This window comes from Pan troglodytes, chromosome 4, assembly GCF_028858775.2.
Source record: "Pan troglodytes isolate AG18354 chromosome 4, NHGRI_mPanTro3-v2.0_pri, whole genome shotgun sequence".
Taxonomy (NCBI): Eukaryota; Metazoa; Chordata; class Mammalia; order Primates; family Hominidae; genus Pan; species Pan troglodytes.
In genome coordinates, this window is record NC_072402.2 from 106174080 (window position 1) to 106198966 (window position 24887).

The 24887-nt window shown below is 38.1% G+C and overlaps 1 protein-coding gene across 5 annotated transcripts in view; it reads left to right on the forward strand.

The window, feature by feature from the left end:
• Positions 1-24887, forward strand: part of LOC104006505 (uncharacterized) — a 243330-nt gene that overhangs the window by 68429 nt on the left and 150014 nt on the right. For 3 of the 5 annotated variants that reach the window (XR_010156933.1, XR_010156932.1, XM_063810510.1), the window contains exons 2-3: positions 4369-4491; positions 22831-22933. Coding sequence is in view for 1 of the 5 variants with exons in the window: in XM_063810510.1 (XP_063666580.1) it covers positions 4369-4491; positions 22831-22933 (226 nt within the window). In the remaining 4 variants the exon portion in view is untranslated. Of the gene's footprint in view, positions 1-1132; positions 1273-4368; positions 4492-7482; positions 7684-22830; positions 22934-24887 lie in introns of those variants that run through there. The other 2 variants (XR_010156935.1, XR_010156934.1) reach the window with 2 other exon arrangements.

Sequence of the window (24887 nt, forward strand, 5' to 3'; positions counted from 1 at the left end):
TACTATCTGTAGTTTCAGGCATTAACGGGGGGTTGTTGAATGTATTCCCCTCAGAAGGAGGCACTATTGCATTAGTTTTCTATTCCTGTATAACAAATTAATACAAACTTGGAGGCTTAAAACAACACCCATTGATTAACTCACAGCTTCTGTAAGTCAGAAGTCTGGGCATGGGCTCATGGGAAACAAGACTGAAATGAAAGTATCCACCAGCAATGTTCTCATCTGCAGCTCAGGATCTTCTTCCAAGCTCATTCACGCTGTCAACTGTTTTCAATTCCTGTGGTTGTAGAACTGATGTCTTCATTTCCTTGCTGGTTGTTGGCCAAGGGTTGCTCTCAGCAACTAGAGCCCACTCTGGTCCTAGCCAAAGGATCCTCTCCCTGATGACAGGTTACTTTACCAAAAGCCAGCAGGAGAATCTCTCTAGTCTGGCAAGATGGAGTTGGATATAATATAATGTAATTAAGGAAGTGACTATCACATCATATTCATAGGTCCTGCACATATTCAAGTGGAGGAGATTATATGGGTTGTGTATATCAGAGGGCTATATTGGGGACCATCTTAGAATTCTGCCCACCACAGGGTATAGGGTCTTACATCTCCTTTATGCTTATTTTTTTGTCTACTTGACTTATTTTAATCACTAAAACAGTTGTGTTGATTTTGAATTTATCTACTTCTTATAGTTGCATCATTTCCTTTTTTCTGCTTTATATATTTTGAGAACTTTTTATAATGTGTACATAATTTAGAATTATATTGACCTTTTAACTTTAATAGTAACTTTTGTATTAAAATTGATTTTATTTGATATTAATATACAGCTGAACTTTCACCTTGTTAGTATTTGTCATGTATATTTTTTAAATCTTTAATCACTCTATACCTTCTCCTTATTGTACATATTAGTTATCTATTGTTGCTTAATATGATGCTCAAAAATTTACTAGCTTACTACAGCAACAATTTAATTTGCTCATGATTCTGTGAGTCAGCAATATGGGTGGAATTGAGCCACATAGTTCTTCTGCAGCCTTGCCTGGGATTGCTCAGGTGGTTACAAGTCACCTGGTAATTTCACTAGAGTTAGATGGTTCAAGATGTTCTTCTAGGTCTGGTGGTTGGTGTCAGCTGTTGACTGAGTTATTCTGTTTAGTCTCTTATTCTTCAGGAGGCTGCCTGGGCTTCTTCCTGTGGTGTTGGCACATGAAGACTGAGAACAGAAGCTATGAGACCTTTTGAGGACTAGGCTTGGAAATCTCACAGGTTACTTTTCTAGTATCTCGACTATTTTCTTAGTCATGGGCTGGGAGCAGGGGGAGAGTGTGTGGCCTCCGTGTGAAGCTTGTGGAGATATGACAGTCAATAATGTTCCTCACAGCAAGTACTTTGAAAGGAGGTCTGAGTGCTGCTTCTCAAGTGCCACCACATAGATATGTTTGAATACAATAATTAAAAACATTTTTGACTTTTGCTATTAGTGAAAAACTAATAGCAAAACCTTATTATTGGCTTTTATTTTGTGTTTTCAGCGCTTGTGTTTTCCCTTCACATGTATCATATGAAGGATTCAAAACATTAAAAAATGAAGATATAAACACTGGGCATAAATTCATCTTTTAAAAACCAATTGCCATAACCATGGGTCAATTAACTCATGTAGACAAAAATTGGCTACCTGTTTTTTTTTTTAAATCAAGTATACTTTGCTTCTAAACAACTAACTCTAAATGGCTATCATTAAGACAATGTAATTATATAGTAAAGACTTTAGAAGGTATAAAACAACAATTAGCTTCTGCTTATCAACTCTGTTTTTCAGTTTGAGTGGTCTTCAGAGTTATTCAACCTGATTCTCTTCTTTCTGCAATGCAGTCCATTGACTCTTAATATTTGTCTCTCCTTCAGTTTTTAGCTGGGCATATGTTTGGCGGGAATGAAAACTAGTTTTAGTTATAGAACTAAGTTATTTAAAATGGGATATTGATAAAGTGATGTATGGAACTTCCAAGAAGTGTCTTTAAAGAGAAGATGAATGCTCATCTTCTTTTCCTTTTCCCCCACTTTTGGCTAGAATACTATAGACAAGAGAACTAGAGCTGAAGCTGCCGTCTTGGATCACTAAGCAATAGCTGCCTAATGAGGTTGATGGAACAATAAGATAAAAATAAAGCACATTGCTATCTCTTCATTCTAGATCATTGATATGGACATTTAGATGAGAGAACAATAAAATTCTGTCTAATAAGCCACTGTTATTTTAGTTCTTCTGTCATTAGCTGACAAAACTAATTCTAAACATCTCCTTTCTGTTTGTTTTTGCTCCCCATTTTATCCCTGGGGATATGTTCTGTTCTGAAGGGAACAGAACTATGAGAGGCAGCCATCTAGAAGGATAAATATGATCCATCTTCCCCAGTCTGAGGAAGGGGATATAAAAACATGTATCAAAATTAGGGACAAAACCCATCTCTGACACAAAACATACATTCATTAAATATTTGTTAAATAAATGTACGAATATCAGAGATCGCTGCTATATTTTTGACCCAAATGAACTACCTGTCTAGAAGATCCCTGCTTCCTTTGCCAGTTAGCCAACTCCTAGTAATCTCTCAAGATCCAGCTCAAATGTGACTTTTCTGTCAAGCCTTCCCAGCCTCCTTCCTCCCTTGCATGTACCTTTGCTGTTGTCTCATCATGTTGAAATATCAGAGCAATGCCCATGATTTTTCTCCTTTGTGTTCTTAATACCCAATATGGTATCTGAAACGATGGAGGATGATCAAGGAAGAAATCCTCCTAAACATAAAAATTCACATTAGACTTTCCTCTAAAGATTTACTTTCTTTGAAATTTAGGAACAAGGGTTCTCCAAAGAAATAAAACAAATAGGGTATATATGGGGTGACGATTCCTTATCCAAAAGGCTTGGGACTGGAGGTGTTCTAGATTTCAGACTTTTTCAGATTTTGGAATATTTACATATACATAATAAGATATTTTGGGAAGGGGACCCAAGTCTAAACACAAAATTCTTTTATGTTTCGTATATACCTTATACACATAGCTGAAGGTAATTTTATACAATATTTTAATATATTTGTGTATGAAACAATTTGTGTACATTGAACCATCAGAAAGCAAAGATGTCATTATCTCAGCCATCCCTGTAAATAATCTGCGGTTGTTTGGCCTCACCACCATTCTTGACTCTGAATTAATATGCTATGGATAAGCAATCATTTTCTTACGGTTATTCACACCTAAGCACTTAACAGCAAAATAAATGACACAACATTAATACAGAGAAAAAATAATAAGATCAGGGTAACTAAGCAGCACAGTAGCACTACCAGAATACTTGTATCAGCTGTTAACGCAAACAACAAACAACAGCAGGCTTTCAGTCAGTCTCCACCTACAATGCTGTGGGGGTTTTTTTTGTTTTTTTGTTTTTTTAGAAATGGAATCACTCTATGTTGCTCAGGTTGGGTTTGAACTCCTGGGTTCAAGCTATCTTCCTTCCTCAGCCTCTTGAGTAGCTGGGACCATAGGCTAGAACAATCGCACCCAGCTCGAATGCTGTGTTTTTAGTTAAAATGATTTTTTAAGATGAGAAGAAACAATCAGAAGCAGTTGAGGGATGAGGAAGTGGGTCCTTTAGGAATGAGGAGGCATATTCTGCTGGATGGCTTTTTAAAATGTTTCCTCCAGTCATCTGCCTCATTAACAACTTTTGTTCTTTTGTTGGCTTAGAAGGCTTTTATTTTATTTTCGGTTTTGATTTTTTTTTTTTTTTTTTTTTTTTTTTTTTTTTTTTTTTTTTTTTGGACAGGGTCTTGCTCTGTCACCAGGCTGCAGTGCAGTGGTGTGATCATGGCTTACTGCAGCCTCGACCTCCCAAGCTCAATTGATCCTCCCACATCAGCCTCCCAAGTAGCTGGGATGACAGGTGCATGCTACCATGCCTGGATAATTTTTTAATTTTTTGTAGAAATGAGGTCTCACTATGTTGCCTAGGCTGGTCTCAAACTCCTGAACTCAAGTGATTTTTCCACCTCAGCCTTCCGAAGTGCTAGGATCACAGGAGTGAGCCACTATGTCTGGCTGTCTCTTTGGTTTTACAAACTGACATTATTTCTTGCTCTGTTATGAATGCAGACTGCTCTAGTCCTTCAGTAAGCCCATCACATATTTTCACCATGCTGTCTATTGACACTTTTTCTGCAGCATTAACAAATGTCATCGTCATTATCAGTGTTATCATGATCACCTTGATTCAGAACCATTTCTGCTATTTCACCATCAGTCAAAGAACAAACAACTGGAGCCTCATTTTCTTACTTTTTTTTTTTTTAGATGGAGTTTCGCTCTTGTCGTCCAGGCTGGAGTGCAGTGGCGTGATCTCAGCCTACTGCAGCCTCCGCCTCCCAGATTCAAATGATTCTCCTGCCTCGGCCTCCCAGGTGGCTGGAATTACAGGTATGCCCCACCACTCCTGGCTAATTTTTTGTATTTAGTAGAGATAGGGTTTCACCATGTTGGTCAGGCTGGTCTTGAACTCCTGACCTCAGGTGATCCACCCACCTCAGCCTCCCAAGGTGCTGAGATTACAGACATGAGCCACCATGCCCGGCCTGGAGCATCATTATCAATGTCAAAAACTTCTTCAATATCCACTTCATTCAGTTTACTGATGGACTATGAGATATACATTTTTTGCATATGTAAGGAGTCAGACATCTGGTTCCATTTAATGAAGAATGGGGCTGAAAGGATCCTTTTTTCCTTGGAGATGCTGGATAAATGGTGGTGTGGGCCTGTGTTTTGACTGTGACCCATCCTGAGGTTATATTTGGAATTTTCTATATGTGGCATCATGTTGGCAATCAAAGAGTTTTGGACTTTGGAGCTTTTCAGATTTTGGATTAGTGATGCTCAACTTTGTGTGTGTGTGAATACACTCACAGGCATACTTCGGAGATGTCGCGGGTTCTATTCCAAATCACTGCAATAAAGCGAGTCACAAAAATTTTTTTGGTTCCCCAATGCATATAAAAGTTATATTTATACTGTACTGGTCTATTAAATGTGCAGTAGCATTATGTTTAAAAACATAATCTATATACTTTAATTAAAAATGCTTTGTTGCTAAAAATGCTAACAATCATCTGAGCCTTTGGCGAGTTGTAATCTTTTTGCTGGTAGAGGGTCTTGCCTCAGTGTTGATGGCTGTTGACTAATCAAGGCAGTAGTTGCTAAAGGTTGGTGTAGCTATGGTAATTTCTTTTCTTTCTTTCTTTCTTTCTTTCTTTTTTTTTTTTTTTTTTGTTTTTTGAGTCGGAGTCTCACACTGTCACCCAGGCTGGAGTGCAATGGTGCAATCTCGGTTCACTGCAACTTCCGCCTCCTGGGTTCAAGCGGTTCTCCTGCCTCAGCCTCCCAAGTAGCTGGGATTACAGGCATCTGCCACCATGCCCAGCTAGCTTTTTGTATTTTTAGTAGAGACAGGGTTTCACTATGTTGGCCAGGCTGGTCTCAAACTCCTGAGCTCGTGATCGGCCCGCCACAGCCTCCCAAAGTACTGGGATTACAGGCATTAGCCACCGTGCCCAGCTGGTAATTTCTTAAAATAAGACCACAGTGAAGTCTGCTGTGTCAATTCACTTTTCCTTTTGTTTTTTTGTTTTTTTTTTTTTTGAGACAGAGTCTCACTCTGTCGCCCAGGCTGGAGTGCAGTGGCACCATCTCGGCTCACTGCAACCTCCACCTCCCAGGTTCAAGCAATTCTCCTGCCTCAGCCTCCTGAGTAGCTGGGACTACAGGCGTGCACCACCATGCCCAGCTAATTTTTTGTATTTTTAGTAGAGATGGGGTTTCACTGTGTTAGCCAGGATGATCTCGATCTCCTGACCTTGTGATCTGCCCGCTCCAGCCTCCCAAAGTGCTGGGATTACAGGCGTGAGCCACCGCCTCATCTGGCCCACACCGCGTCTGGCCCACTTTTCCTTTTATGAGAGATTTCTCTGTAGTCTGCAATGCTGTTTGATAGCATCTTAGCCACAGCTGAACTTCTTTCAAAATCTGAGTCAATCCAATTGGAAAAATAGCACTGATAGACTTGCTCAGTGCAGGGGTGCCACAAACCTTCAATTTGTGAAAGAACACAATATCTGCAAAATGCAATAAAGCAAAATATGCCTACACACACACACAGGCACACACACACAGATTTATTTTAAGGATATGGCTCACACCAGTTTGGAGGTTGATAAGTCTGAAATCTTAGGGGCAGTCAAGTTGGCTTGAGACTCAGGGAAGAGTTGATGTTGCAGTCTCAAATCTGAAGACTATGTGGTGGCAGAATTCCTTCTTTTTTGGGAAACCTTAGCTTTCTCTTAAGGCCTTTGACTGATTCAATAAGACCAAACCACGTTTTGAACACTAATCTGCTTTACTCAAAATCTATAGTTTTAAATGTTAATCACATCTAAAAAATACCTTCCCAGCAACATCTATACTGCTGTTTGACCAAAAACTGGGGTACCATGGCCTAGCCATTTGACACATAAAATTAGCCATCCTAGGACCCTTAAATAGAAACAAGTTTATTTAATAGTTGTATTAGTCTATTCTCACATTGCTATAAAGAACTACCTGAGACTGGGTAATTTATGAAGAAAATAGATTTAATTGGCTCAAAGTTCTGCATGGCTGATGAGGCCTCAGGAAACTTACTATGAGGGTGGAAGGCAAAGGGGAAGCAAGGCATGTCATCACATGGCCAGAGCAGGAAGAAGAGAGGGCAAAGGAGGAGGGGCTACATACTTCCAAACAATCAGATCTCTCAAGGGGATGGTGCTAAACCGGTAGAATACACCCCCATTATCTAATCACCTCCCACCAGGCCTCACCTTCAATATTTGGGTTATTATTTTTTTTTCATGGCTAAAGTTCATTCTCACTGAGTATTTGCAATGTAATAAAATTAAGCCAAGCTTATGTGAACCAAGAGCTCTGGGTGACAAGCAAAAAGAATGTGCACACCGGCAATATTCATTTAAGGTTAAAAGATTTTTAGTATTATTAATCAAGAATTTAAATGTCCCAAATATATAATACTTATTTGCTTAGGACAAGATGTCCTATCCATAACTCAGATGAAAACTATATAAAAAGGAGGAAAGAAGAAAGTGGTCCCTAGAATGCATTAATCTAGAGTAATGGTTCCAGTCACCCATGTTGTAAATTTAACTTCTATTGCTGTTTGTGCACTAAAGGGCACTCAATCGCCCCGAAAGAATTAATGCAACTTCTAAAAAGTAGGCCAGCTAATTTACAGGCAATAGCTTACATACCAGAAAAAAACTGGATCAGTAAGTAATGCGATATTTATTTCCAAGAAATCTGGCAATGTTTTTCTCACTGAAAAATGAGTAGGAATGAAGTCAATCTGAAAGTGATTTTTTTCAGAGATGGGTGAGCACAAGGAAACACCTTTCGCTGATGAAGGAGGAATATGAAACAGCAGTTGCCGAGGTGAAGAGGAAGAGGAGTATTTGCCAGGAAAACTAGGATGGACCCTTCCCGGTATACATACAGGGAGGATGTAAAAGTCAAAAACTTCGGTCAAAATTAAGGCCAACACCAAGAAAGAAAAACCAGTCCTCTCAGGTAATAGAATTACTAGACTCCCATTCAGCCTTTCTTTTATTCATTCATTTCTCAATCTTCCTTTTTGTTTGGCTCGTGTTTATGGAGCATGTACCATATTCCAGAGCTTGATCTTGGTGCTGAGGTTATGACAGGCATAACTTGTTCTTGCCTGGTCCGTATCCATTCAGCCTTCTCTAGAGATTTCCTGCACATGGTCCCTTTTCATGCCAATGGATTCTCAGGTGTCTCTGCTGAGGGTGTTCTCTAGGCCTGTGTGTGCATTAACACCTCTGAAAGGATCCTCAACCAGAACTGAATAAGGTTGATCTTCAACCAATGAGGATGGGAGATGTTGGATATACCCCAGCTTCCTTATCCCTCAATAGGACAATTCTGAAGTATCTCCCATAATTTCTGAGAGGATCTCCAGAAGGATTGAGGCCTAGTTCCCCCCCAGTGGTAATCTGCTCATCAACACTGTCTTTGCTTTCCTTCCTTCCTGTCTCACTTCTAGGATTACCTCTCAAAAAATCAAATCTGCATCTGTTTTGGGGTAAACCAAGCTAAGACAGCAGGGAACAAGGCAGATAAGGTCCTTGTTCTCATGGAACACATGTATCACCTCAGAGAGAGAGAGACAATAAATAAGTAAAGGAAATAAATATACAAGATAATTTGGGATCAGAACCCAAAGAAGGCAATAGCCAGGATTCTGGAAGAATTGGAGGGGGGTGTTCTCATCAGGGAGTATAGAGGGCCCCAGTGAGGAGGTGACCTATGAGCTGTGGCCTGAGAGAAAGGAGCAAGGTATGTAAAGAGCTCAGGGGAAAATCCCTTTCCCATGAAGTTCTTTTTTCTCCCATCAGGATCCCAGAGTTCCTGGGGATCCTTCTTTCTCTTCCAGAGTTGCACTTACCCTCCCATCCCTATAGGGTTCAAATATACTCGGCTGAGGCAGTATTATTCGTTCTGAATGCTGGGCTGTACCCGCTGCAAGGGAAGGAGAAGTACAGAGCATTATGGGCCTTTCTGCTTTGAAATCAGGTACCACAGGGCCTTGGGATATCCCTGGGGACCCTGCCTCCCCTAGATCTGCCAGAATCCTGTCTCTGTGATGGTCTTCACTATCATCTGAGACTTGTGGCCCCTTCTCCAGATCTGTCTCTTTCCCTTCATGCACAGCGAGAAGAACCTCACACCCACCCTTTTTCAATTCCTGGGAGGCTGGGATGAATGAGGGGGTACATGGGGGCCATGGCTACTAGTAGTTTCTCTCTCCATTTCTGCTGAGCTCCGCCCAGTGGACTGGAGCTTCTTTAGACTGCCACTCCAGGCCACTCTGGATAGAGGAGAACAACTGAAGCAGAGGAAAGGGGTGTTTCCTTATACCAGGCATTTCCTTTATTCTTCCTTCCATCAGTGGAGAGAAGAGTCAGCTTTCACCTGTATAGGATCTAGGAATCCCTCTAGAGGCATTCTGATTACCTCCTAGTAACATAAGTTGGAGAGGGAAGGAGAATAGTCTACTCAATTTGGTGGTAAAGACTTCCCTTTTTTTCCCCTCAAGATGGTGGATTGGAGGCATTGTTAGCATGCCTGTCCCACTTAGAAAGACAAAATAGTATATAGAGATTCACAGTGTGAGCTTTATTCCAAGAAGCAACACACAAACTTAACGAGAAAACTGAAAGAAACCACAGATCCTTTGAATGAAGTGACAGACTACAGCCTACACCATGAGCCACGTGGAAAACTGCAGAAGACCACAGTGCCCAGGAAGGAGAAACCTTGTATGTGACCTCAGCTATCACCACTGCCTGAATCACCCTGGCTAGATAACCAGAAGGTCCTAAGTCTGTCACATGACCAGTTCATTACTACTATAGCTGGAATTTGAGAGCCAACACTGTAAGGTTATTTATAACCGAGGAATCTCACAGAGTCTATGTCACTCCCCTGCTGTCCCTATCAGAGCTGGTGCTGGTACCTGCTGCTAGGAGACTTGAGGACAGTTCACATGTCTGGATCCTTTGCAGACATTTCCCGACACCAGTGTGGATTATTGTGGTCCCACTGGGTGGCTAGACCCAAAGGAACAGCAGAATTGGGCCTCAGGGACTCCTATTCCAGAAGCGGGAGTATACCACACCAAGGGAGCACTCCATGGGACAAAAGAATCCAGATGACTGGAATTGAGTCCCAGAACTTTCTGCTTGTGGGAAGTTTCTTTCAGCAGAGGCACAGGTGCGGTACTGGGCTCAGTGGGGAAAGTCTGCAGCTCTACCCCAACAGTTAGGCAGCCCTGGTGCTAATGAAGGGTCTTGGAGAAGAAACTTCTTACCCTTGCCCACCACTGCGGACACAGCTGGGGCTTCTCCCGTGGGAGCATGGTGTGGGTGCACTTGTAGACAGACTTTCTGGAGCACTTAAGTGTGACTGCATCTGCACAGGAGGACTGCTCTTCAGTTCAGGCTTCCACAAGTGATAGAGTCACGATCCCTCTCTGCATGGAACATCAGCATTCCTACAGATGTAGAGAGGTGCCTGTCTGATCTAAATAGCTGGAACACTGGGTCAGGAGTGTGACTGGGAGGCAGACTGCTTTCCTGCTGGCCTGCAGGAGAGCTGAGGTGGCTACCTCCCTCCCTTGTGAAAAGACCTCAGTGTGTTTCACTGAGAGCTCCCTCAGCCATCTCTGTCAAGACTGGGACCTCAGCCCACCATTGGGTATTGCATTTACCCACTTGCTTTAGCCACAGCTGATTCATACCCATGGACCCCATTTCTACTGGCCTGAATCCTGAACTGTTTAACCCAGTAAATAAACTACTGGGGGAAAAATAATAAATAAATAACTGCACACACTGAGGAATGAGATAAGCTTCAAGAGATCTCTGCCATTCTACCCCACAGGAGACAGCGAATCTTGTCACACACTGAGCATATTGTTACTACAACCAACATCTGATGAAGCCATCATAAAGACTCTCTATAAACAGGAAACTCATGCAGAGTCTTCACCCTTGAAAGCACCCAGAGCTGAATTAGGTTACAATAAACTATAATCATTAAAGTCACATCCTTAAGGGGAAAAAAAGAAAAAGAAATTTAAAAATAAACACAGTTGAATAAAAAAGAAATTCTAAAATAATTAGAAGAAATACTGTATCCAAATGACGAGGAATCAGAAAAAAATAATTCTGGTAATATGACAAAACAGGGTTCTATAACTGGCCCCCCTCCACTACAAAGATCACCGTAGCTTTCTAGCAATGGATCCAAACCAAGATGAAATCTTTGAAATACCAGATAAATAATTCAAAAGGTTACTTATTAAATTACTGGAGGAGATACAAGAGAAAGGTGAAAACTAACATAAAAACTTTTTAAAATAATTCAGGATGTGAATGAAAAATTTTCTAAAGAGTTAGATATTTTAAAGGAAAACCAATTAGAACATCTGGAAATGAAAGACACATTTTAGGGAATTACAAAATGCAGTGGGAAAGTTTTAACAATAGATTCGAACAACTAGAAGAAAGAATTTCAAAGCTTGAAGATGAGCCTTTTGAACTCACCCAATCAGAAAAAAATAAAGAAAAAAAAACTCAAAAGAAGTTAACTAAATCTCCAAGAAATATGTAATTATATAAAATGGCCAAACCTAAGTATCACTGGTGTTCCTGAGGATGAAGACAAAACAAAATGTTTGGGCAACTTATTTGAGGGAATGATTGAGGAAAACTTCCCTGGCCTTGCTAGAGATTTAGACACCCAAATATAAGAAGCTCAAAGAACGCCTGAAAGATTCACTGGAAAAAGGACTTCACCAAGGCATATAGAGTCATCAGGCTATGTAAACTTAACATGCAGAAAAGAATTCTAAGAGCAGTTAGACAAAAGTGTCAAGTAACCTATAAGGGAAAACCTATCAGACTAACAGCAGACTTCTCAGCAGAAACCTTACAAGCCGGAAGGCACTGGGGTCCTATCTTTAGCCTCCTTAAATGGAGTAACTGTCAGCCAAGAATTTTGTATCCAGAAAAACTATGTTTCATAAATGAAGAAGAAATAAAGTCTTTTTCAGACAAGAAAAATTCTGAGGGAATTTGTCACTACCAGATTATCCCTACAAAAAAATGCTGAAAGGAGTTCTAAATCTTGAAACAAAAGCTGGATATGCACCATAATAGAACCTCTTGAAAGCATAAAGACTCACAGGGCCTGTAAAACAATAATAATGAAAAAACAGAGTGTCTAGGTAACAACATGATGACTGGAACAGTACCTCACATCTCAATATTAAACATTGAATATATATGGTCTAAACGCTCCACTCAAAAGATACAAATTGGCAGAACAGATTAAAAAGTCACAAACCAAATATCTGCCATCTTCAAGAGACTCATCTAACATATAAGGATTCTTATCAACTCAAGGTAAAGGAGTTAAAAAAACAGATAGTCTATGCAAATGGAAACCAAAAGTGAGAAGGAATATACTATTCTTATACCAGATAAAACAGAGTTTAAAGCAACAACAGTAAAAAAAGACAAAGTCACTATATAATGATAAAAGTATAAATCCAACAAGAAGATATTACAGTCCTAAATATGTATGCATTTAACTCTGGCATTCCCAGATTCATAAAACAATTACTACTAGACCTAAGAAAAGAGATAGACAGCAACACAATAATAGTGGGGGACTTCAACACTCCACTGACAGCACTAAACAGAGATCATCAAGGCAGAAAGTCAATAAAGAAACATTGCACTTAAACTGCACTCTAGAACAAATGGACCTAATGATATTTACAGAACATTCTACCCGAGAACTGCAAAATATACGTTCTCATTAGTACATGAAACAGTCTGCAAGATAGACATATCATAGGTCTCAAAATAAAGTCAATAAATTTTTTAAAATCCAAATTATATCAAGTATATTCTCAGACCACAGTGGAATAAAACTAGAAACCAACTCCAAAAGGAATAGTCAAAACAATACAAATACATGGAAATTAATCTGCTCCGGAATGATTTTTGGGTTAACAACGAAATCAAGATGAAAATTTAAAAATTCTTTGAAATGAATAATAGTGACATAAGTTATCAAAACCTCTGGGAAACAGCAAAAGCAATGTAAGAGGAAAATTTATAGTGCTAAATGCCTAGATCAAAAAGTCTGCAAAGTCACAAATTGACCACCTAACACACACCTCAAGGAACTAGAGAAATAAAAACAAACCAAACCCAAAGCTAGTAGAAACAAATAACAAAGAACAGAGAAAAACTAAATGCAATTAAACATAAAAACAATATAAAAGATCAATGAAACAAAAAGTTGGTTCTTTGAAAAGATAAAAAAAATCAATAGACCATTAGCTAGATTAACCAAGAAGAGAGAAGATTTAAACAAGCCGTTAGAAATGAAAATGGAGACATTACAATGACACCACAGAAGTACAAAAGATCAAAAGAAATACAAAAGATTTGAGGCTGCTATAAATACTTCTATGCACACAAACTAAAAAATCTAGAGGAAATGGATAAATTCCTGGAAACATACAACCCTCCTAGCTTGAATCAGGAAGAAATAGAAATCCTGAACAGACCAATAGCAAACAGTGAGATTGAATCGGTAATAAAACAATTTCCAGCAACAAAACAAGCCCAGTGCAAATGGATTCACAGTGAATTCTACCAAAGAAGAATTGGTACTAATCCTACTGAAACTATTCCAAAAGGTTGAGAAAGAGGGAATCCTCCCTAACACATTCTATCAAACCAGTATCACCCAGATACCAAAGCCAGGAAAGGACATAACAAAGAAAAGGAAAACTACAGACCAATGTTCCTGATGAACATAGATGCAAAAATCCTCAACAAAATACTAGCAAGCCAAATCAAACAGCACATCAAAAAGATAATTCAAGTCAGGTTCAGTGGCTCACACCTGTAATCCCAGCACTTTGGAAGGCCAAGGCAGGAGGATTGCTTGAGCTCAGGAGTTCAAAACTAGACTGAGCAACATGGTGAAACCCCATCTCTACAAAAAAATATATAAAAATTAGATGCATGTGGTGGTGCTCACCTACAGTCCCAGTTACTCAGGAGGCTGAGGTGGAAAGATTGCTTGAGCCCAAGAGGTCAAGGCTGCAGTGATCCATGATTGTGCCACTGTACTCCAGCCTAGGTGACAGAGCAAGACCCTTTCTCAACAACTAACAACAATAATAATAATAGTAATTCACCATGATCAAGTGGGTTTCATCCCAGGGATGCAGGGATGGTTCAACATATGCAAGTCAATAAATGTAATTCATCACATAAACAGAATTAAAAACCAAAACCCACATGATCATCTCAACAGATGGAGGAAAACATTCAGTGAAATTCAGCATCACTTTATGATAAAAACCCTCAACAAACTAGGTATAGAAGGAATATACCTCAAAATAATGAAAGCCATCTATGACAAACTCACAGCCAACATCATACTGAATAGGGAAAAGCTAAAAGCATCCCCTCTAAGAACTGGAACAACACAATGATGCCCACTTTCACCACTTGTATTCAACATAATCTGGAAGTCCTAGCCAGAGCAGTTAGGCAAGAGAAAGAAATAAAGAGCATCCAAATTGGAAAACAAGAAGTCAAACCATCTCTGTTTGCCAATGTTATGATCGTATACCTAGAAAACCCTAAAGTCTCCTCCAAAAGGCTGCTATATTTGATAAATGAATTCATTAAAGTCTTAAGTTACAAAATCAATGCACACAAATTAGCAGTACTGCTATACACCACCAACAACCAAGCTGAGAATCAAATAAAGAACTCAATCCCTTTTACAACAGCGATAAAAAAACAAAATACCTAGGAATATGCTTAAACAAGGAGATGAAAGATCTCTACAAGGAGAAGTACAAAACGCTGCTGAAAGAAATCATAGATGATACAAACAAATGGAAATACATCGTGTGCTCATGGATTGAAAGAATCAATATCATGAAAACGATCATACTGCCCAAAGCAATCTACAGATTCAATGCAATTCGTATCAAAATACCAACATCATTTTTCAAACAATTAGAAAAAAATCCTAAAATTCATATAGAAACACAAAAGAGCCTGAATATCCAAAGTCATCTTAAGCAAAAAGGACAAATCTGGAGGCATCACATTACTTGACTTCATACTATAAGGCTATAGTAACCAAAACAGCATGATACTGGTATAAAAGTAGTTACATAGGGCCGGGTGCAGTGGCTCACACCTGTAATCCTAGCACTTTGGGAGGCCGAGGTGGGCGGATCATGAGGTCAGGAGATCGAGACCATCCTGACCAACATAGTGAAACTCCATCTCTACTAAAATACAAAAATTAGCCGGGCATGGTGGCATGTGCCAATAATCCCAGCTCTGTAATCCCAGCTACTCAGGAAGCTGAGGCAGGAGAATCCCTTGAACCAGGGAGTCAGAGGTTGCAGTGAGCCAAGATCACGCCACAGCACTCCAGCCTGGTGACAGAGCGAGACTCTGTCTCAAAAAAATAAATATAAATAAGTAAATAAATAAAAATATAAATAGTTACATAGATCAGAACAGAATAGAGAACCTAGAAAGAAAGCCAAATACTTAAAACCAATTGATCTTTGACAAAGCATACAGAAACATAAGTTGGGGAAAGGACACCCTATTCAGTAAATGGTGCTGGGAAAACTGGATAGCCACATGTAGAAGAATGAAACTGGATTGCTGTCTCTCACCATACCAAAAATTAATTCAAAATGGATTAAGATTTAAATCTTAAGACCTGGAACCATAAAAATTCTAGAAGAAAACCTAGGAAAAACTCTTCTGGATATTGGCCTAGGCAAAGAAATTATGACTAATATCCCAAAAGCAAATGCAATAAAAATAAAAATAAATAAATGGGACCTAATTAAATGAAAAAACCTTCTGCACAACAAAAGAAATAATCATCAGAGTAAACACACACCCCACAGAATGGGACAAAATATTTGCAAAGTATGCTTTCAACAAAGGACTAACATCCAGAATCTATAAGGAACTCAAACAAATCAGCAAGGAAAAACACAAATAATTCCATCAAAATGTGAGTAAATGACATGAATAGACATTTCTCAAAAGAAGACATCCAAATGGCCAATAAACATGTGAAGGAAAATACTCAACATCACATATCACCAAGGAAATGCAAATTAAAGCCACAATAAGATGCCTCCTTACCCCAGCCAGAATGACCATTATTAAAAAATCAAAAAACAACAGATATTGGCATGGATGTGGTGAAAAGGGAATACTTATACACTGCAGATGGAAATGTAAATTAGTACAATCTCTATGGTAAACAGTGTGGAGATTTTTCAAAGAATTAAAAGTAGATCTACCATTTAATCCATCAATCCCACTGTTGGGTATCTACCCACAGAGAAAGAAGTTGCTATATTAAAAAGACACATGCCTGTGTCTGTTTGTCACAGCACAATTCATAATTGTAATAATATGGAACCAGCCTAAGTGCCCATCAACTGATGAGTGGATAAAGAAAATGTGGTATATATAAACCATGGAATACTACTTAACCATAAAAAAGAATGAAATAATGTCCTTTGCAACAATTTGGATGGAGCTAGAGGCCATTATTCTAAGTGAAGTAACTCGGGGATAGAAAACTAAATACTGTATTTCTTATAAGTGGGAGCTAAGCTATGGGTATGCAAAGGCATAAAGAGTTGGATAATGGACATTGGAGACTCATGCTACTTTATATTAGTATCCATCCCATCCCTGTCAGCTAGCATCCACTGATCTTTTCTCTATCTCTATAGTTTTATCATTTGGAGAATGGTATATAAATTTAACCTTACAGTATTTAACCATTTGAGGTTGGCATTTTCACTAAGCATAATAGCCTGGAGATCTACCCAGGTTGTTTATTATACAAGTTTATTCTTTTTATTGCTGAGCGGTATTCCATTGTATGAATGTATCAGAGTTTAACTATTCACCCATTGAAGGACATTGGGTTGTTTTCAATCTTGGCAGCTGCAAATAAAACTGCTGTGAACATTCATGAACAGGTTTTTGTGTGAACATAAATTTTCATGTCAGATGAATGCCAAAGAGTGTGACAGCTGGGTCATATGGCAAATGCATGTTTACTTTTAAGAGAAACTGCTAAGTTATTTTCCAGAGTGGTTGTACCATTTTACATTCTACCAGTAGTGTATGAGTGATAAAGTTTCTCCTCATCTTACCCAGTATTTGGTATTATCACCTTTTTTTATTTTAGCCATTCTGATAGATGTGTAATGATCTATCTTTGTGGTTTTAATTTGCATTTTCCTAATAGCTAATGTTGTTGAACTTGTTTTCATGTGCTTATTTGTTATTCCTATTTCATTCTTGGTAAAATGTCTCTTCATATCTTTTGCCCATTTTCTAATTGGATCATTTGTTTATTTTGCTTTTGTGATTTGAGAGTTCTTTATATTCTAGATAAAATTCCTTGTTGGGTATGTGGTTTGCGACTGTTTTCTCTAGTCTGAACACTGTTCTTTCATCTTCTTAACAGGGCTTTCACAGAGCAAAAGTTTTAATTTTTGATAAAATGAAGTTTATCAAATTTTCCTTTAGGGTTTTATTGACTTTTAAATGCTCATGTATTGAGGAAATTAGTTATATGACTGTCAGATGTATTGGAAATATTTTTCCAATTTATGTTACTTTGTTTCATATAAAAATTATTCTTTCTGTTGTATAAATCATCATCATTTTAATGTATTACTTGTTTTGTGCTATGATTTTCCTAAACCTTCTCCTTCTTAAAATTTTCTTCTCCTTTGGCTTCTGTAATATGCACCCAGATTTTGTTCAGCTGCCCCAAAATGTTAGACTTTACAAAAACATTTCAGTTATTGACATCTTAATACAAATTTTTTTTTGCTCTACATTTTTTTCCAGCCGATCTCACAACTTTATCTGCCACTTCTAGCTTTGACTTGTATTTCTAACTCCAGACTGATGGGACATTTACATATGATTATCCTTCTAACACATCAAAGTCAAATGTCCCCTCAAAAAATTATTTTTCTCTCCCCTTTGGTTATGATTATCCCAATCGTCCTAGGTAAGAAACTGTAGCATCATGCTAACCTTTTATATTTGTCTTATAAACACATCAGTAGTCACAAATTCCTACTAGTTTTATTTTAGAAAATCTTCTTCATGGTTCAGATGTCAGTCGTCACTAATCTGAGATGTTATAGTTGCCTTCTAAACAGTGTTCTGGTGTTCTCTTTCAGCCGATTATATTCATTATCATCAGTGTTGTCTCTCTGGGACATAGTCCAAATATGTCATTCTCCTGCTCATAATCCTACAATAAAAGAGGAAAGTAAAAGGATATAATATTAAAGTTAAAAATTATATGGAACTGTAGGTAGATAAGAGAATAAAAATTTTATAGAAGTATATTATTTGCAACTCTATGACAATATATTTAAAAATCTGGAAAAAATGGATGCTTTCCTAGAAAAATATAAATTATCAAAATGGAATAAATAGAAAACCTGAATAGATCAGTAATCATGGAAGAAATGGAGAAGATAGACCATTTGCAGAGGGACCAGGCCTAGTCTTATTTGCTATAGAGGGAAAAGAAATGAATACAAACTTTCAACCTACAGTAAATTTACAGCCTACTAAATAGGTTTCAAAACCAACATAAACAGGTTCCACTTAATAGATTGGGCCAGGCAAAGCAAGGGAGTGAGACTGGGCAATTTCATTCTTGTTTCTTTCGAATTAATGACCTTTTAAATTTTTTTCCAAATAAAATCCTTTGTGTATAGAAACATCAAACAGAAACAGAGTGTTTGTGGGGGTAGATTTTGTTTTTTCCTCATTTTTGTACTCTAGAAGCCTCCAGATGGCAGCGTTTTACTTTGGAAGATGTTCAGTGCTTGCAGTGCATCTCCTGCTTTTTAATTCATAACGGCACCTGAGTCAGGCTGTCAACAGGCGGAGGGGACGGGAGACAAGGTGGTAGATGTGTTTCAAGATATTCTTACCTTTCACACTCTTCTCTGATTTACCATCCACAGAGATCCTCCGTAAATTGGCAGTTGAGGTAAGCACTTTCCCTACAGTCAATATAAAAACAGGCATTTTATTCCAGCTGCCTTTGTACCACCCCACAAAAATTAAACAGCTGATTTTTGTGTTCCTGACATACCATTTGCACAAAAACAATTTTTGTTTTTCATCCTGAAAATTAGGTAGTAAAGAGTCAATGTTACAAAATTGCAATAACATGGCCGGGCGCGGTGGCTCACGCCTATAATCCCAGCACTTTGGGGGCTAAGGTGGGCGGATCACAAGGTCAGGAGTTTGAGACCATCCTGACTAACATGGTGAAACCTCTTCTCTACTGAAAACACAAAAAGTAGCCAGGTGTGGTGGCACGCACCTGTAGTCCCAGCTACCTGGGAGGCTGAGGCAGGAGAATCACTTGAACCCACGAGGCAGAGGTTGCAGTGAGCTGAGATCACACCACTGCACTCCAGCCTGGGCGGCAGAGCAAGACTCCATCTCAAATAAATAAATAAATAAATAATTAAATTGTAATAACATTGGCCCTTGCCTAAATTGCTGAAATGTCCTACTTCTTGCCTCTGTAGAGCCTCTTCTCCAAAGTGCATATCATGTCACTCTCCTATTCCCAGCCTATGCCTTCTCATCACCACTAAAGTAAACCCAACCTCCATAAAATGATCTGCAAGGCCCTATAGGATCTGGCCCTCTCCACTTCCCTGACCTCATCTTCTACCATACTCCCTCTTCTCTGCTCACTTGGTTCTAGCCACCATGGTCTTGATGTTTTTTTAACACAATGAGCATGTCCCACCTGGGGTCTTTGCACGTCTCTATTGTCTCTCTGATTTTTGCATAGTTTGTGTCCTCATTAAAGTCTCTTCTCAGGTGTCACTTCTTTGGAGAGGCCTTCCCTGATCACTGCCCCCTCTCCCAACCTTATCCTCACCCTGCTTTTTTCTCCCTCAGAAGAATAGAAGTATCTAATAATTGATTGTGTGTCTTTGTCAAGAAGTACATAAATTCCATGGAGGACTGGAATTCATATTGTTTATTCTTACCTCCCCAGAACTAAAACAAAAAATGCCTGATACATAGTAGGTACTCAATAAGTTGTTGAATGAATGAAAGAATGAAGCAAAGTTCAGTCCTAATGTGTCTATACCATCTCTTTTGACATGCTGTGTGGCAGATACTTGGAAAATAGCAGCCCAGCCCTGATTAAGTGGTCTTATTGATGCTAGCTCATTAAATTTCTCAGATACCCATGATCCTATACTTTTATTTCTTAAACAGACACTTAATTTTTAAAAGTCTCCCCAAAGTTGTCACTGAAACAAAAGTGGCAAGATAAATGTTAGAGATTACATATCTTTAGCATTTATGTAATTGAAAACACATTGAAATCAGCATCAGATTATTCTATAATAGATTTGTGGAACTAATTCTTAAATAAAGTATATTTTACTGAGAAGTAAGTTACCAAAAAGAACTTGTCACCTGTGTCAAAAGAGTTGTTTGCCTTGCTAATCATGGATAATATTTTGTCTGCAAAGCAATTCTGAAGCATAGAATATTCAGGCTGCACAGAGAAGAGTGTAAATAATTAAGATGTAAATTCAATTATGGCTGTGTCCCCATTACAGTTCTTTTTATGGTAATAGCAGTATACTGTGTCCTCAATTTATAAGTGGAATTGCATCCAGATATAAGTATGTGGAAAAAGAAGTTCTGAAAATTTCTTATAAATAAAAAGCAATTTATTAAATACTATTCCCATCTGTATGGATCTAGTTATACTCCCAATATTTCAGTTTTGTAACTACATAGAATCCCAAAATTAAAACATAATAATTTAAGTAACATTATATTCTAAAAGATAGTAGAATAATTTTGTAAATTCTTCTTTAGTAACAATAAACAATCTTTAAGCTGAAATATATTAAATACCTTCTTCAAAGTGGAATTGAGGACTTAATTTTTCATATTACCTTACTGAGCGTTCCTATCTGTCATTTTTCTAAGTGCTATTACCTTAATTTGTATTTTTTATTTTAAAAAATTATTTTGATGATTTTGTTCATGCTTATCATAGAACTAATAATAGCTTTAATCTATTAAGAGTTTACAATGTGATAGGCATCGTACTAAGCACATTCAAATTACTTGATTAATACTCATAGGTTAGTCTGAGAATCCAGTTACAATTTATAATAAATTTTCAATGTAAAAATGAGCTCCAATTTTAAAAGCACTGACTTACAAATGAAGTATCTTAACACAATGTGTTTATAAGTAGAGAACTGTCTGAACTGAGTGACTGCAAATTTCAATGAATGAAAACCTATGCAGCATGAGAAATTGAATCAAATAAGAATAACGTGTGCAGGAGACTGCTGGAGCTCTTTCACATCTTATCTTCATGCAGCGTTCTTTGCATTTAAAGATACTACTGAGGACAGTATTGCTTTCTGAGTATTTGCAAGGCTACAAAGGCTGATGCATGCGTGACTTGCAGTTACTTTCACAATAAGCATTATCCATGTGAATTCGGTCTGTGGATTGTTGTGTGGCAAAGTTGTTTGGCAGCAATATCTCTACCCTCTGTGTTAAAGGTTGTCTTTGCCCAAATAGCCACATCATCTCTTATTGCCATAGCCTCTAAGTTTTCTGCTGCTATTATTGTGTCTATACAATCTGCACTGATATGATTCAGTGAGACCTTGTTAGTATTCTTTGGCTTACTGTTGCCTTGACTCACCACAGATTAGTTCACCATAGGGAAGTCATGGTGATGGAGATTCCCCAAATCTCCTCAAAGTCACATGACAAGGTGGCAACTTATTCTTCTGGCATGCCAAAATGGATATAATGGTCATCTGTGGTTTATCCCTGCTTAGCATCTGTTTCCTTACATCGAGGTAAAATCAACTCCTTTGGGGATTGACCCTCCTCCGCTGATTCAGTTGAGGCCCATGATACTACTGGGGCTAAACCACGCTCTGGAGCCAGTGACTGGTACATGACAGTTGAGTATAATGTATGCCTTGAGTATAAAGACTAGTTAAAGAGTAGGCCTGTGACCTAAGCAGGGCAGTTACAGCCATGAACATAACTTTAAGACTTTCTGCTGGAACCATTGCGAAAGAAAACTGTCTTTTGTTTTTTGTGGTAGCTAAGCCTAGACTTGCTGGTAGCCATTTTGACACCACTTGAGGTCAGCCTAAGAATGAAGGCAACATGGGGGAAAGCCAAGCTGGGAAGTGAAGAACATACAAACTACATTGTTTGAGCACCTAGATCTAGCTTCACTTGAGGCCAGCAATAAACCCTTCACTTTTTAGATTAGTTTCAGTTAATTGGATAGGGTTATATCCTTTGCAACCAAAAGAATCTTGAATAATTCAGTAGGCATGACCACAAACTAAATCTCAAGGGCAGTTATGTACCTATACATGCCTTCCCATGTATAGGTAAATAGTCACATTGAAATATAGTATAGTAAATAGTCATATTGAATACCTCTGTTAATAATGAAGAGTGGGCCATGAAATCAATTGCTGGCATATCCCTGAAGACCAGAAAGTGAAATGCAGATTGCTGGTGCTGTATTTTGGAATTCTACATTTCTGTCCTTTAACCTTTTCATAAAACTGGAGTAGTGGAGAGTGCTGATTAGGGGAAATGCTCATGCTACATCATGATGTCGGCTCTACAGTCTTAAAGCAAATCTTACTAGTTGGTTGACAGGTACCATAATTAATAAATAGATGGGGAAATCCCAGTTGAGGTATGAAATTGCTCTCATGTGATGGACATACTTTTGAATTTAGGCTCTGCTTTCTAGCTTTGTGATTGTGGCCAAGTTACTTAACATTTCAGCCATGGTTGCCTCATATTTAAAGTAGGAATAATAATAGTCCTGCCTAATAGGGCTGTAAAAAAAATTAAACAGGTTTATTTGGGGAATGAGCTTAGAACAATGTCTGGGCATAATAAGTACTCAAAATGCATTGATTATATTATTTCTCATTAATTTTAGACATCACGACATTGCCCCAGAGAGGAACCCAGGATTCTCACACCATGACACCATCCTCATCTGTTTCTCCAGCCACATTTGGACATGGATCTGGCAGCCTAAGGTACAAATGCAAGATTGTATACCAGACCTTAGAAGGTTGTCAGTTTTTTGTGGGTTAGTAGTTAATATAGAAAAACAACAAAGTATGACTGCTATATCAGGATTATATTCAGCCTTGAAGCAATTTCTATTTTTATATGTTCACTTAGACAAGTTTGTATGCTGCGAAATCAATGAGAAAAGAATTGTGTTGGCAAGAAATGTGCCTGGTGAATGAAAGAAAGAAAGAAAGAAAGAAAGAAAGAAAGAAAGAAAGAAAGAAAGAAAGAAAGGCGGGAGGGAGGGAGGGAAGAAAGAAAGAGATGTTTTCTTAAACTACATATGCCTTTAAACATTTTTATTTAGAATTTTTTATTTCCCTGCAAATATGTGATTATAACATTACAAGGAACACATTGTAGCTGTACAATAGCCTTCATTCAGCTCTCTTGAAGCAAATATTAGACATGTCTAGTGTAAGTAAAACCACATGTTATAATGGGGAACTATTATAAGAAAAAGGATGTAACATTTGAAATTGGTGAGAAAATCAGAGAAAGGTTGCCCTTTTTGGCACATTTTTAAGCTATCTCCTTTAGATAGTATTGCACAATATGAATTTCTGTTACAGGAACAAAGTTATTAGAGAGTGAAAATGGGGCATTATAATAATGTAATGAAGATTTTTTTACTGAGATAATTGATCTCAGTTTCAAGTAAATAGTTACCCACATCTCCCAATTTAAGGCTGCATTGAATACTTTTTCTGCCTCCTTTTTTATTGTCATTCTGTCAGCTATCACATATTACAACTGTCAGATGCCTGTGTCTAGAAGCTACCCATTTTAATTTCTTGCTTCTAATCTGCAGTGAAGAGGGAAATTAGATTTTCCCTAAAACAAGAGTAAATAAGCTTTAAGTGAAAGTCTGAGAGTTTTCTAATGGTTAGTTGGGTGACCTTAGTGTGTGGTTTTGTGATTTTTTTTCCCACTGAATACTCAAGGCTGCTTTTTGCTTACTTCTGGTTTTCTCAGCCATGTCTAGATGAGGATATGACCTTTGGTTAAGTGAAGTGCTTTTGTAACAAATTTAAATTTTCAGGGAATTTCTATGTAGCTAAGCTTTATACTTATGCATAATTTATTTTCCTTTGTTCATGATCTTCCAATGGGGGTGTTTAATGTCAACAAGAAATAAATCTAGATTCTATGTTTTGTATTGGTTGCTCTTCCAAATTAATACTCATCCCCCCCCAACCAATCCAAGACAATCATTGGCCTCATCATTGTTCTCTGAATATACCTTGCTTACTCTTGCCCATATGCAATCTTTTAAACTGTTGCTTTGAGGTGAAGCACTTTTTCCTACCTCTCTTAATGTTCTCATGCTTTCTAAGCCATCTCACATTCTAATGTTTCCATGACTCAAAGTCTGGACCACATGGATCACTTACCATTCTAATTACCTGTAACTACTTTCTCATGCATTGAGGGAGAGAGGGCTGATCAAATACTATTACTTATTGTTCTCTACTTGGGGGTATATATGCTTAGCATCTCTAAGTATGCTAGTATCTGCTCTGGGTAAATCTACCCTCTTTATGCAGCACAGAAAAGAGAAGGACGTTATTAACACCCTCTTTATATTATTTTAATCATCTTGTCTTATGTCTGGTAGAAAATAGATGACATCTATTCAGTCAAGGATGAAAGAACAGCAGACAGGATGGCTAGTGATTTGAGAAAAAATGTTTGTCCTTCTTTGTACATATCTTTGTTTCTCCTCAAACAAGCCTTCTTTGTATAAAGATGTCTGGAAATTGTCACATTACATAGGAGTGGGTAGGAAAAAGCAATTCCTTTACTACTAATGTACATCTGTGCAGGGCTTCAAAGGCAACTTGAGCTCAAAGGATTCAGTTTCATACATGATAGTTGAAGTAACAGGTCCACCTATAGATTTTTTAGATTAGCTCA